General features: G+C 40.2%; 1 protein-coding gene and 2 pseudogenes across 10 annotated transcripts in view; all 3 read left to right on the forward strand.

Annotated features, from left to right (window-relative positions):
• The window catches only part of Vps13b (vacuolar protein sorting 13 homolog B), a 728,055-nt gene that overhangs the window by 642,140 nt on the left and 71,832 nt on the right, over positions 1–14,083 (forward strand). For all 9 annotated transcript variants that reach the window (XM_087190742.1, XM_087190740.1, XM_087190746.1 and 6 more), the window contains one exon: positions 1,514–1,675. In XM_087190742.1, the coding sequence (XP_087046868.1) occupies positions 1,514–1,675 (162 nt within the window). The remainder of the gene's footprint in view (positions 1–1,513; positions 1,676–14,083) is intronic.
• Positions 1,682–12,815, forward strand: LOC147824080 (selenide, water dikinase 2-like; annotated as a pseudogene). The gene has a single exon (XR_015442937.1). The product of XR_015442937.1 is annotated as a selenide, water dikinase 2-like (transcript).
• Positions 12,705–13,245, forward strand: LOC106009841 (selenide, water dikinase 2-like; annotated as a pseudogene).

The following is a 14,083-nucleotide window of genomic DNA, read 5'->3' on the forward strand; positions in this document are numbered from 1 at the left end:
GGACTAGGCAAGACTGGATGTCTAAAACCCAATAGCAGGAAATATTGAACCCATGGGTAATGATCAAAAGCCCAGCAGAAAGCATTATGGTAGACAACAGGTAGTTGGTTATAAGTGCTTTGGTATCAACCAAGTTTTAATTTTGGTGAGGAGTGTGGCTTTCAAGCATGGTTCAGCTCTACAGAATACATGGATGATAGAGTGAGGGCTTAAAAGTCCTCAAGGGCCTATAGAAGAATGAGCATGTCAGGACCACTTCACTACCTGCAACCACGCAATACTGCCCAACCACTTTAGGGGAATTTTTCATGGCTAGGGTGAGTTCTGTTTCCCAAGGTGACTTTGTTCCCTGATGAATTTCTAGATCTGGTCTCCATCCCAGCTAGGTTCAAAGTTCATTTATTCATAGACTCCTTGACATCACTCCTCTTAATCCCTTGAATCACTATGCTTCTAAACTGTATCTCTTAACTCTTCCTCCCCTCAATAAAGTGGCAAACAATGAAGTATGTCATTGTGGCATTGTTTAGATCCATAGCCAGGAAATAGAGGCCAACTAGAGAAGCATCCATTGCATATTTTATCCCATTCTCTGCAGATTAATTAGCTAATTATTAGCAAATTAATCATTTAGCTATGCTTTTAATTTACCAAAAGTATATTTCTTATTGTTTAAACCCTAACCTAACCAGAGTGATAAAAGCATAATCACAGAAATACTCATCACTTTGCCAGTGTTTTGCTATAACAGCATCCAGTTGAGTCCCCATTTGGTTGAGAAAGAGGTATCAACATGGGAACATATTACTAATGTGCTGAGCCTTAGCTGATTAATAAAGGATATTAGCTGATTGATGACTATTAGCTGAAACAGGTACTGGAAACAGTTTTGCAACTAACATTATTTCTGTTAAAAACTGCAACTTGACTTAAACTGACTCTGGAGTTGATCTGTTTTGTGTGTTCAGCCTCTTCCCAATAGAAGGAATGTTATGGTTTTATTTACATCTCTCTCTGAGCAGATTTACACACACTCTTGTGCACCCTCCCCCTTGAGGGATCTGGGGATATATTACCTAAATGATCCTTACTTTCTGCAGGGTACAAACTGTGGCTTTGTAAATTGGTTTTGATTGTCAAGTTTAGGAGGCTGGGAACATGGTAATTCTAGCCTCTAGTACACTACTCAAAAACGTGCACTACCCAGTACAGCGCTCTTTGTAGGATGTTAATTCATTTTAAGAAATGTTAAGTTTAAAGGATCTCATTGTTCTTTTACTGATCTGTGTGTATGATTTATTCTGTATAAATCAAAACACATTCTTGGAACATTTCTGATCTCTTTAAGGTAATTTCTGTGCTTATCCTGGAAGTATAGAATACTTTGTATACCAGAGCTAATGACAACAGATCCTTTAGGGTTTTAGTGTTGTAACAATGGCCACTGGGCAGACAGCTGCCAAACATCTTGCAATTAATCTGATACACTTTGGCTTTCATATTTCTCTTTCAGAACAAATGCCCTGAGGTAGAAGAGTTGGTCTTCAGCCATTTTTTGATCTGTAATGACACACAGGAGACACTGCGGTTTGGCCAGGTGGATACCGATGAAAATATTCTGCTGGCGAGTCTCCATAGTCACCAGTACAGCTGGCGCTCTCACAAGTCCCCACAGGTATTTGAGAAACAGCTTTACAAACACAGCAGTTCTTAAGGTTAGGGATTCATTCATTCTGCATTTGTGTATCTGTCTGCAGTTTTTCCCTGTTTAAGTCTCCCAAGTAACCACACAATGTACTACAGCTGATGGAAACCCAGAACTGTTCAGAGGTAGGGCCCAGCGCACCCGTGCTCCCCCTGGAATGGAGCATTTTCCTGTTGAGCATGGGTGCTGATGAGGCAGCAGGATGTGTTGGCTAAGAACTGGACTCCAGAGCCAAAGCATGTAGGTCTAGATCCTGGCTCTGTGGAACTGTGCTTTATTCTCTGTGCTTCAGTTTGCTCAATGTAGAATGAGGATAAAATAATCCCTACTCCTTTAGGTGTGAAGACTTAATGAGCAAATAATATCAGTGCTTGGTATACAGTAAGCATTATGTCTTGGGCACCATTATTCATTCATTTATCCTGTACCAGGCACATGCTATATATTGGGAATGCAAAGTCAGAGTCTGCACCCTCTAAAGACAGCTTTTACAACCTGTGGTGCTGTGAGCGCAAGAAAAACTAGGCCCAAAGAAGCACTGAGAAAAGATATAGCAAAGGATGTCCGTTTTTCAAGTAGTGTAATTCCATTTTCCTGTCAGTTTAGATGGGACTAATTAGAGAGTTATGCCCTGCAGGAATAATACAAGAATGAATTAAATACAAAGATGTGGTGTTAAATGAATAAAAAAAGTCCTAAGGAGTACTCTGAAAACTAATATATTTCTAAATTCTGGGTAATAAGGCAACCTACTGTCTGCTTAAGATTAAAAGAAAATCATTAGATTAGAGAGCAAGTTTTTCCATCTGGTCTGTAGACCAGCTTCAGAGTATGTGTTACTCTTAGGCCTCATCTTCCTTTTTCTTTTTTCAGTAGGTACATTTGACTTCTTGTTTTTTCATCAAATTGCCACACTGTTGTTTCATAAAGTTTGGAAAAGTAGATATAGTGTCATATTTCTTATTTTCATATATTCATTTAATTCAAAATCTGACAGGACATTAAAACTACATAAATCTTTTTTTAATAAAAGTTCTTACAAAAATTTGTCACACAATATGATATTGCACTCATATTTTTAGGGTGAGTCACATGCCCTTATTTTCTAATTTGCTTCTTGAGAAATTTCCACATTAGAGAGTTTTTTATTGTTTGCCCCTTGTAGCATAAAGGATATTGTGTGTTTCAGAATTAAGTTTCTTTTTCTTTTTTTTCTTATCGAGAGCATACAGAAACAGACCCAAAAAACCCACATCTCTGTAATCCCAGCCATGTTAACTCTTGCTGTATAACCTTTTAGGTCATCTGAAGGTTTCCATGGTGATTACAGTCCCAGCAATGGATTTTGAGTGGCAAGGAGAGCGCCTTGGAAGAGCTATGATGATGTGTACCCTACCCCTGTAGCCACTGTGCTCATAGACACACAGCAAGCCACTTAGCCAACAAAGAGCAAAGCAGAGGATGCCTAACCCTCCTCACAGTCATGTGAAGGTGCATAGCTAGTATAGCCCTCCATGACTCCCAGGATTCCCTGGGCAGTTGAGCCAGGATGGGAAGGGGGAATCATAAGAACCATTGGCTCAGGAGTATGGGGAAACACAGTTTCTGGTTAGGGAAGAGATCAACAGGGAAGAATCGACAACCACTGTCAACCTCTACACCTTCCGTATTTGTGCTCTTTTGCATATTTTCAAGGCCTTTTTGTATTTAGTAGTAGTTTTATTTTCAAACACCCCTGTGTTGTTGGTAGTATTTGTTAAACATATTTTATAGATAAGGAGACTTATCTTTTGATTTTTCTATATACATAGTATTATTGCCACAGCATTATCTTGCTCTCCTGGATTTTGGAAACATTTGTCTGTTAGAAAGGTGAAGCTGTGAGGTTCTGAAACCAATGATGTCACATCTGGAGAAGGAGCACCACTGCTGTGCTGTCCAGGCAGCCCACCAGGATCATAAACTCAACACCAATAAAAAATTAGAGGGACAAAGTTTAGCAAAAGGAAGACATTTTATTTGTAAAGAGGAAAAGAAAGGGGGAGGAGGGAGAAGATAGATACCTACCCTGATAAGAAAGAATCAGATAGGGGGCTCTAGAAAGATGGGGAACCCATGGGCCCTTTATTCCCAGCTGCTTTTATTGGGGGGGATCAGAGGCCTTCCCCCCACACACCAGGAACTTGCCGTAACTGTATTGGCTTCCGGACATCTCTGATTAACATCATTTCTTCCTGTGGTCTATTTGCAGCTTTTTTCTGTTTGTTTACTTGTCTTTGACCTACCTTTTAGGACCTTATCTTTGGGATGGGTGGCTAGTTGGCAAGGGCTTACCTTATTCATGGTTAGCTTAGAGTCAGTAAGGGGGCATGTGGATATCTATTGTACTCTATAATGACCCTAGAGTGAATAATATAGTGACTCTAGAGTGAATACACATGGATGTAAGTATATATGTTAGAGCATAGGTGTGAGCAAACACTGCTTTAAAGTTAGTTAGCGTCCCTCCCCTTTGTTTCTCCTACATTCTGTTGGAGGTGGGGGCAGTTTATCATTTGTGCACTTGGCTTTCTGTCTGTGTCCTGCTTGTCAGCTCTTTTTCTGGTCTCTTGGTGCAATTCCCAAGGCCATTTGATGCCTTTCTTTATCTGGTTTTTCTCTCTGTACCCCAAACCTTGACCTGCCTCCCAGGGGAATTTCTCTAGTAAAGTTTGTTTTTAACTCCTGCTAGTCAGGATTAGCTAGAAGATCTAATGAGGTTCCTATTCTATTTTTTCCCTGTCTACAGACCCCTGACCCTACAGTTCTAAGAGAAAAGCTGAGAAATCTCTGGTACAGTAGACCATGCAAGTCTAAAACTAGAGTAATATGGGATTCTTTGAATATGAACCTTTTCAAAGTCTTAACTGTATAACAGTCTTAACTGTACCAAAAACAGTAAGAACCTTTTACTGACAAACTAGAAACATAAGACAGGTATCTGTTAACTTTTCTTTTTCTTCTAAATTGGTAACTGCACACTCTGTATGCAAACTTTAAGATGAGCAACAGTGACTATAATTTGCTGTAGGCTAAAACTTAAAATCACATTTATAGAAAACAGTATCTCTTTGCTATATCTGTGTATACTGAAGTATGTTTTCAGACCCTCTGAAGCCAGATGCTTTAATGGGCCCAGAGGGTCTTCAAGGAATTCCTTACATCCACAATTGCAAATTCTGCTGTGTTCTAATGAGAGGTTACATCTGAAGCTCAGGAAAACTAACCACTTAGCTTCAAACTGCACCTGGAGCTAGTCAGAGACCCACAAGTGAGCACAATGTTCCTTTTCCAGACTCCCAAGTCAAATTCTGCATAGCCCAGCTAGCTTCGTTTTAGGAACAATTGTGTCTGCATATTTGTGCTGCCTTGGGTGTTAAGCATTTCGTAGTCTCAGGAAGGGATTTCTAACTTCATAGAATTTAACTCCACTAAACAATGTAGCTTGTATTGCAGAGATTAGTAAAGTGGCAGTGACACCTGGAAAGGTTTCAAAGAGGTCAAGATATTTTAGAACCACACAGGAGGTTGCTAACAACATTAAGTCCCAGTAGGATGGGAAGAAACATGGACACAACCAATTCCAGAAATCCAGAGCTGAACAATCCTTTAGAATTGAAAAATTATAAACTCTCCTTATAGTTTCTAACACATGTCTGAGGCAGAATCACTTACAACACTGGATATCCCACAACAATTTCTTGCCTGAACAAAGGAAGAACAAAACTATTTCCTAGGGAATAACTGAGCACGTTTCAGCTGCACAGAATCATAGATGCCACCATGAGGGCCCTTAAATATTCCACTTTAGTACACTTCAGATCAGGTGGGATGACAGCAAAAAACACCAACAGGTTGGTCTTCAAAGACATGTTTCATATTATACAGTTGAATCTAGACACTGGATGCATGAGTTTTATATGCAGCTCAGATTCAGGGGAAGCTTTGATTTAACCAAACCAGATACAGTGGTGCCTCAGTTTATGAACTTATTCCTTTTTCATGATTCTGATTCCAAGCCAAATGGGAGAAGAATCGAATCAAATTTCCCCATAAGGTCAACATTGAATCTAACCATTGAATTTGATTCGGTTCTCATCCAATTCGGTTTGTGACCAGAATCATGGAAAGAATTAAGTTCGTGAGCCAAGGTAGCACTGTACAGTGCCACTTCCACCATGTAGTGACTGAACTAAAACAGAATAGAAGGCTAAATTGGTAGAAATGCCTACAAAATTGATCTTTCTGTGAATAAAAGTTATAAATTCTGAACAGAATCAAACTATCTGAGGGCTCTGGAGACTAAACAAAGGCAAGCAGATTTTGGAGAGTCAGAACTCTGAGAAAGTAATCTGCAGTGAATTCTCCATTTTTTTGTGGCTCTGCGCTGAGGGTAAGTGTCGTGGGAGATCAGGGGTGAACCATCATCTTTCTGGCCAGCATACCAGGAGAAAAGCCCCAGCAACCAAGGCTGCAAGAGAGTGAGGAGAAAATCCTGCAAAGGGAAAGCCATAAAATGGGAACATAATACACGTAAATTTGGCCCAACTGCTTGGCTGAGCCACACATGCATGGAGCAAACTGAAAGCAGTTTGAAAAAGTCCTGAAGAACTGAACAAATCTGCTATTCAGGAGGTGCGAGAGTTTTCTATTTTAGTCTAAGTAACTTAGTTACCTATTAAATGAATAATATCAACACTCTTTGAACTGTCATAAGAGAATCGAGACTCCACACATAGCATTAACAGTGTTCATAACATAACCCAAAATTGCCTAGTCGTTAAGAGTCTAGTGGGGGGAGAAGGATTAATCACTCTCAGCACTCTGGGAGGCTGAGGCAGGAGGATCACAAGTTCAAGTCCAGCCTGGGCAACTTAGTGAGACCCTGTCTCAAAAAAATAAAATAAAATAGCTGAAGGTGTAGCTAATTGCAAAGGCCACAGATTCAATTCCCATACCATAAAAATAATAGTAAAATGATGTTGCTTGATTTCAAGCAAAAGACAAACTGATACAAACTCTAAGGTGACCTGAATATTGGCCTTATCATATTTAAAGTATATACTTTAAAGCAGCTGCCAAAGGTAAAAGTATTTTAGAGCTGTAATTAAAATCCTAAATTAAAAAAAGATAATCCCTGGCTGCCTGCTGTGCAAGTGCAAGGGCCCGACTTCGATTCCCAGTACCAAAAAAAAAAAAAAAAAAAGATAATCCCGAGTGGGCCTAATTTAATCAGATAAAAGCCTAAAGTAGGGATTCAAATTTTTGTGAAGAGAAGTGCAAGCACTTTGCCAACTTTGAAGAAGCCAGCTGCTGTGGGGCAGAGAGCTGTGAGAAACCTCCAAGCCTGAAGGTGGCTGCCAGCACCAGTCAGTATGAAGTGAAAGCCTTTCTCCTAAAGCCATAGAACAAATCCTGCCAACAACTTGAGTAAGCTTAGAAGTGGATTCTTCCCAAGTAGAGCATCCAGATAAGAGTGCAGCCCAGCTGACAGCTCATCTGCAGTCTTGTGAGACCCTGTCTGGACTCCTGACCATGGACAGTGTGAAAATAAAAGCATGTGGTATTAAGCTACTAAATTTGTAATTTATTACTCAATGAGAGAAATACGGTGCAACATGGCAGAAAGAAAGTCAGTAAATTGGAAGATATCTGTAGAAATCATTCAATTTGAAGAAAAAGAGTCAAACAAAATGAGTAGAACACCAGGACCATGAGAAAATTCAAAATGTCTAACATATGCACTTCCAAAATGAAAAAGAAGAAAATGAGGCAAAAGTTAAATAATTCCAGAAAACTTCTGAAATTTATAAAAGATAGAAACTAACAAATCCAGAAAGCTCAGATAAACTCTAAACTGTGTATATCCAAAGAATTCACAACCAGGCATATCATCAGGAAATTACTGAAAACTAAAGGTAGGGGCTGGGATTTAGCTCAGTGGTTACGCTGCCTGCCTCACAAGCTCAAGGTCCCTGGTACCAGAAAAATATGAAAACTAAAGGTAAAAAGAAATCCTTGAAATCGACCCAAGGAAAACAACACACTATACTCTGTGGGGAATGACAGTCCAGATTTCTGTGGACTTCTCTCCATAATAAGGCCATAAGACCATGGGATACCATCTTCAAAGTACTGAGAGATTTGCAGTGGTAGAAGTCTGGTTGAAAGATACATGGGAGATTAAAAACACCATGATTTTATTTTTGATTATGGAGAAAAAATGATTTGGTTTGATCTGATTTCAAAATTAGATGACAAGTTGGTAATGTTGCTATAGCCCAAGATGGAGAAATGTGTAGAATAGTGTTTTAGAGACAGAGAATAGTGTGAGTGCACAATAAACTGACCCGGAAGCCATTTGGACACACTGAGTTTTAGGTTGCTTTGAAGTGCGGGAAGAATGACATATTTAAAAAAGTATAAATCTGAAGCCATAAACACCTTAGTCTCATTACTATGATTTCTTATACCTGTAAGATTAAAGCTTCTCAATTTCTCAGAGCTTCAGTTTCCTCTTATACAAAATAAGATTATTGTGAATACTCTGTGGGAAAAAAAATTATACAATGCCAGTAAATAACTTGGCTCTTTAGCCAAAGTTTATTTTATTCTCCTTTTTGCCTTTCTAACATATCCAGGTGGACATGTAGAATAGACATATTTGATATAAGAGTCTGGAGTTCAAAAGAATAGTCTGCCCCAGAGAGATAGATATGGCATGCCATCTGTGCCTGGGGAGCAGTGGGACTATTTAAGAATTCCACAAAGAGAGCACTAAGAGAAGAAAGCCTTCTCAGTGAGCTGATGCTCCAGAACACTGTCCAGTGGCACTGGCATAGGTAACTACTGTAGATGCTCCCATTCATGAAAGGAGAAGACAGGAAACACAAAGGGGTTACTGGTCCATAGAAATTCTGAAATCCGACCAGATAGATGTTTGATGTTTCTTGATCAGTAGTTGGTACTATTCTTGATAGGGAATAATACTCCATGATTCGTAGCTTTGGGCACTTTGCTATAGCCTTTGAGTCATCCATAATTTTCCATGAAAATTAGGCTTTGTTTGCACCTTATTGTTTTCTCAGCCTATTTTCTGCAGATAGAAATTTGAAGATTCAAAGGTCTCTTCATTTTGTACTCTCAGTCTAAGTTGGCAGTGTCTCTCCCAATGTAATTCTTTAAACAGTTCTGTCAATTTAATTTTATTGAGCTTCACTACATTAGACAAAATCATACCCACAGATCTCTTCAAGATAAGCCCTTCTTACCTGGTATGGTGGTGTGCTAGGAGGTAGAGGATCACAAATTCAAGACCACCTAGACTACTAACAAGACCCCCTTTTCTTTTTAAAGGCCTACAATATAACTCAGTGGTAGAGCTCTTGCTCTACCAATTGAACCATTGGGTTCAATTCCCAGTATGGCATTTGTATGTACAGACACATACAAAGCTCTTCTGTTTCAAGATTGCTGGCACTGCTGAGGGACATTACCCTTCAATGTCTAACTCTTTTTGTTTGAGCATTTCTCTGAAGCTCAGATTTAGATCTTTATATGGTCTTAAAGGATTTCATAGGCACACTCTGTGTCATCTCTAGACCTGGTTTTCCTGGTTGGTAATATCCTGGTGAGCTTTGCCTGGAAGCCATTTGTTGATTGTAGCATCATTTGGCATCTGATAAAGTTAGGAACTTTCAGAACTAGCAAATTCTAGCTCCTTTTTATTTAATAGTCTTTCCTTAAGCTCAATATTTCCCCTCTTTGATTTTAATATAAACAGCATGTAGAAGTGGAGACACTTAAGCACTGCCTAGAAATCTTACCGAGATCACATAGTTTATTAAGCCTATTTTCACTTTTCTGTGTTACTATAGGTAATAGTATGCTAAACTTTCTGCTTCTCCATAGCAGTAATCCCCTTTCTGACCATTTACAATGATGTTTTCCTCACTGCTTCACTAGCAGCCTCCACTAAGACCATCAAGTTTCTATTAATCTCCTTAAAGCACCTTAGACATTCACTAACCCTCTCTCCAAGACCTTCCAGTTTTTACTTACTTCTCTGCTCCAAAGCCCCTCCTACATTTTAGGCTTCTGTTAGAGTAGCATCTCATTTGCAGATGCCAAAATCTGTTTTAGTCACCTGTTGCTGTATAGCAAATTACCCAAAACTTGAATAGCTAAAACAACAAACATTTATATCTTAAAGTTTTGTTAGAAATTTCAAGTGTTGTTTAACTGAGTGGTTCTAGCTTAGAGTCTCTGTTAAGGTTGTCATCAAGACATTAGCAGGAGGTTGTCATCTGAAGGCTTTACTAGGGTAGAGGGGCCACTTCCAAAATAGGGCACTCACATGGCTGTTGGTAGGAGGCCTCAGCTCAACAAAGATCTCTCCATATCCTCATGATGTGACAGCTGAACTTCACAAAGGTCAAGTGATCCAAGATGGAACAGACAGAAGCTGCAGTATCTTTTATCATCTAGCCTAAGAAGTCATTTGTTGTCATTTCTGTAATTTCCTAGAAGTAACACAGATCAGATCTACTTAACATGGAGGAGACTACACAAAGACATGGGTAATAAGAGGCAAGGATCATTGGAGCTGTCTTGGAGATGAGGTTGCATAAGGACCAATAGTAGAATAGGAGAGGGGTAGGCTAAGGAATGGCATCTACTGAGGAGGAATGGAAGTATAAGGAAAGTCAAGATAATTGGAAAATCAAGTCATAATGATGTTTTAAAAGTCGAGAAAGGAAAGTGTTTTGAGGGATAGAAATAACAGTGATTGAATGATTCAGGAACCAAAAAAAGGAAACTTTTATTTGGCATTTGTACATCATTGATGGCCTAAGGAAAGCACTTTCAGCAGAGTTAGAAGCCAGCCTACAGTGGGTTGAGAAATGAATGAGAAGTAAGAAAGTGAGGTTGAGCCCTTTTTTAAAAAAATCTTATTCAGATGATATCCATAAAAAGCTGCAGGGTTGAGGAAAGGTTTTAAGTGGAAGAAATTTAGAAAAGTTCATATGAGAAGAAATAAAGAGCAAAGAGATTTATGATGCAGAGTAGAGAAGGAATGACTAATGGCATAAGGTCTTAGAAGGGCAGAGGAGGAATGAATCAAGATTACAGATGAAAGAATTGATCTTGGATGAGAAGAGGTTCATATCAGATATCTATTGCTGCTTAATAAACCAAAGCTTAATGGCTTAATTCCTGAGTCTGCTGGTTAGAAATCTCGATGTTTTCAGGATATTCTTCTGCTGGTCTCACTTGGACTCCCTCAGGAGGCCACAGTCAACTGGCATGTCAGCTGGTGCTGGGTGTTCTAGGGTGGCCACACCTGCATATTTCATAGTTGGCAGGCTGTGGCCAGGTGGCTTGCTTCTCTTCCATGTGACCTCTTTAGCCAGCTTCTTCATATGGTAAAATTGTCTGAGAAAAACAAAAGCAGAGACCACAAGGCCTCTTAAACCTAGGCTCAGAACTTGCAGTGTCATTCTGCCACATATTATGGGGCAGAACAAGTCACAAGGTTAGGCCAGATCTAAAAGATAGAGAACTAGATCTTGAGGAGAGTTGCTGAAGAGGGTTTGTGACCATTTACAATTTATCCCAAGAGCCTCCTCCTATCCTGAGACAAGAGGGAGAGAATGAGGGTGGATGTGAATGTGAATGAGGTTTGGTGGGTGTTTGCTGATAGTAGAAGGGGAATAGAGTATGAGGCTTTAATAATGTTTTCACAATATCTATCCCTATATCTTCCTTATAACAGCACTCAATATATGTTCACTGAATAGATAAATGTTGAGGTTTCTCATAACTTTTTTGACATTTCTCTAGAACATAGGTTTCAAATATTTTAATACTATTAAAATTATAAATGATATTCTTTGTATCATGTTGAATGCTTTAATATGTACTGTAAATACATACACAAAAAGAGGCACTGGCCTCAAAACATATACCATAGTATGCTGTCAGTATACCTGGACTAAGAATAGCTTTTGAGAGTCCAAGAAGGCGACTTGAAGAAAGTGTGCCTTGGTGCCAGGTGTGCTGTGGAGAAGCTCTGCCAGTAATATTTGGCTGTTACTTCAAATTAACTACAATAGAAAATCAAAGGACCTCCTACACCCCATCCCTTTTCTCCCTGTGGGGTCTCAACAATGGTGGAAGCCACAGCAGGTGCCAGTGAATAGGCCATGGCAGTGGTGGAAGGCTCCTACCAGCCCTTAGAGCCCCAGACATTAGGCCTCAGCCCCAACTGGCTGCTGATGGGCTTCTCCAGCATGAAAGGCAGAGGCTGCAGAGTCCCCCTGGAGATACTGCTCAAACTCCTGGCAAGACTGACCTGGCCTCTTATGGCCCCCACTAGGCCTTGGTTTTTTGGGAGGCCAGGGAGAGGCAGTCCCGGCCCAGCCTGACCAACCCTGAGCATTGGGCTGTACTGTGTCCTCCCCCTGAGACACGGGGGTCTATCACTGGTGCAGACCACTGGCTTCTACCTCTTGGTGGAAGATCCCTACATGGCGGGGCATATAGTTTGTGCCAATGTGCTGAGTGACCTGCTGCCCTGGGCATCACTGAATATGACAACATGTTAACATTACTCTGTGTCAGCCAAATACGAATGAGGATCAAAAAAAGGTAACACCACTCATGATCAAAGGATGCTGCTGAGAAGGGAGGAACTGCAGTCACAGGTAAACAAACCATGGTCCCTTGGGTTATCATTGGTGGAGTTGCCACTGTGTTATGTCAATCAAATGAATTCATAATGCCTGACAGTGCAGTTGTAGGGGATATGCTTGTGTTAACCACAACCTTAAAAGCTCAGGTTGATGGGCCCGGGATTTAGCTCAGTGGTTTTGCCGCCTGCTGCGCAAGCTCAAAGACCAGAGTTCGATCCCCGGTACCAAAAAAAACAAAAGCTCAGGGTGCTGTCAGTGCCCACTAGTGACTGGATAATCCTGAGAGATGCGAAAATAATCATGGTGGTCTCCAAAGAAGAAGTAAAGCTGGCCTATCAGGAGGCTGTGTTCAATATAGCTATCCTAAAAGAAGTGCTCCTATATTAATGAACACATTCAGTGCCCATGCAGCCACAGATGTCACAGGCTTTGGTATTTCAGGACACTGTCAGAACTGCACAAAACAAAGGAGGTGTCATTTGTCATTCATAACCTGCCATCACTGCCAAGATGGCTGCCATCAGCAAGGCCAGTGGCAGGTTGGATCCTTCAAGGAACCTCAGCTGAAACCTCTGGTGGATTATTGATTTGTCTACCAAGAGAACAGACAGCCTGCTTTTGTTGTGAAATCAAGTCCTTCAAGTATGGTGAGGGTCACCAACCATGGATTGTCAGCGTTGTGAAAAGGGAAACAGCATGGCCCTTATCATTGACAAGCCTCGAGTTATAGAGGTTCTACCTTGTGGGTCCACTGCTTCTGCTCTTGCTCCTGGTAATTCCTGCACTTTTTCTGAGCCTAGTTCATGAACTGGAATAACAGAAGTTGTTGGGAACTTACCACCTTTGTACACAACCATGGATAACTCTGAAGAGTTGATTTTAAGAAATTTCTGAAGAGGGCTGCCTGCATACTGTCTCCAGCCACCCTTTCTGGAGGATTTAAATTAACCTATCTGAAGCTGGCTCTGTGTACATTCCAAGGCCAAATGTAACATTTTGAACTTGGGGACAGAATCAGAGCAATATGTGTTCTTCTCTTAGATGAATGAGGAGCAGGAAATCTGTTTCCTCTTTCTGAAGCAGCTTGAGGCTATTCAAGTTTGAGGGATTTTCCTGTGCACTAGGTTGATTCATTTCTGCATAGGAAGTGAGATTATTAAAATTACATACACAAAAAGTAAAATGAAAATCATTTAGAAGCAACTGATTTTGGATCAATACTATTGATAAAATCTAAATCATTAAGAGAGATCTTATGACATAATATCAAACTCTGTTAGACTTTTTCTGAGGAATTGGCTCTTTCCTGCTCTGGACAAGAATTGAACAGCTTGTCCAATGACTGGGAAAGGAGGACCTGCAACCTGACTTTGTTTCTGTTGGTAATGTCTCTCCCTCTCAACCCCAGTAAAGACTGGGAGTGGCAGAACAAGCCCCAGGGCCCAGCCATTGTTGGTCATTAAGATGTTAAGTCTTATGCTGAAAAATCCCTGGTGATTTAATTAATAAAGAGTAATTTCTAGTTAAAAAGGACTTTGTTGGAAAAAAAAAAAACCCACAATAGCTCTTAGTCCTCCCAACCCTACCCCATCCCTACCTCTTTGGCCTGTCTGTGGCCTTTAATGAAAACTCATAAAATAGGAAA

This window comes from Heterocephalus glaber, unplaced genomic scaffold (assembly GCF_053883595.1).
Source record: "Heterocephalus glaber isolate CG9 unplaced genomic scaffold, H.glaber_assembly_v1.0 deba00001555, whole genome shotgun sequence".
NCBI lineage: Eukaryota > Metazoa > Chordata > Mammalia > Rodentia > Bathyergidae > Heterocephalus > Heterocephalus glaber.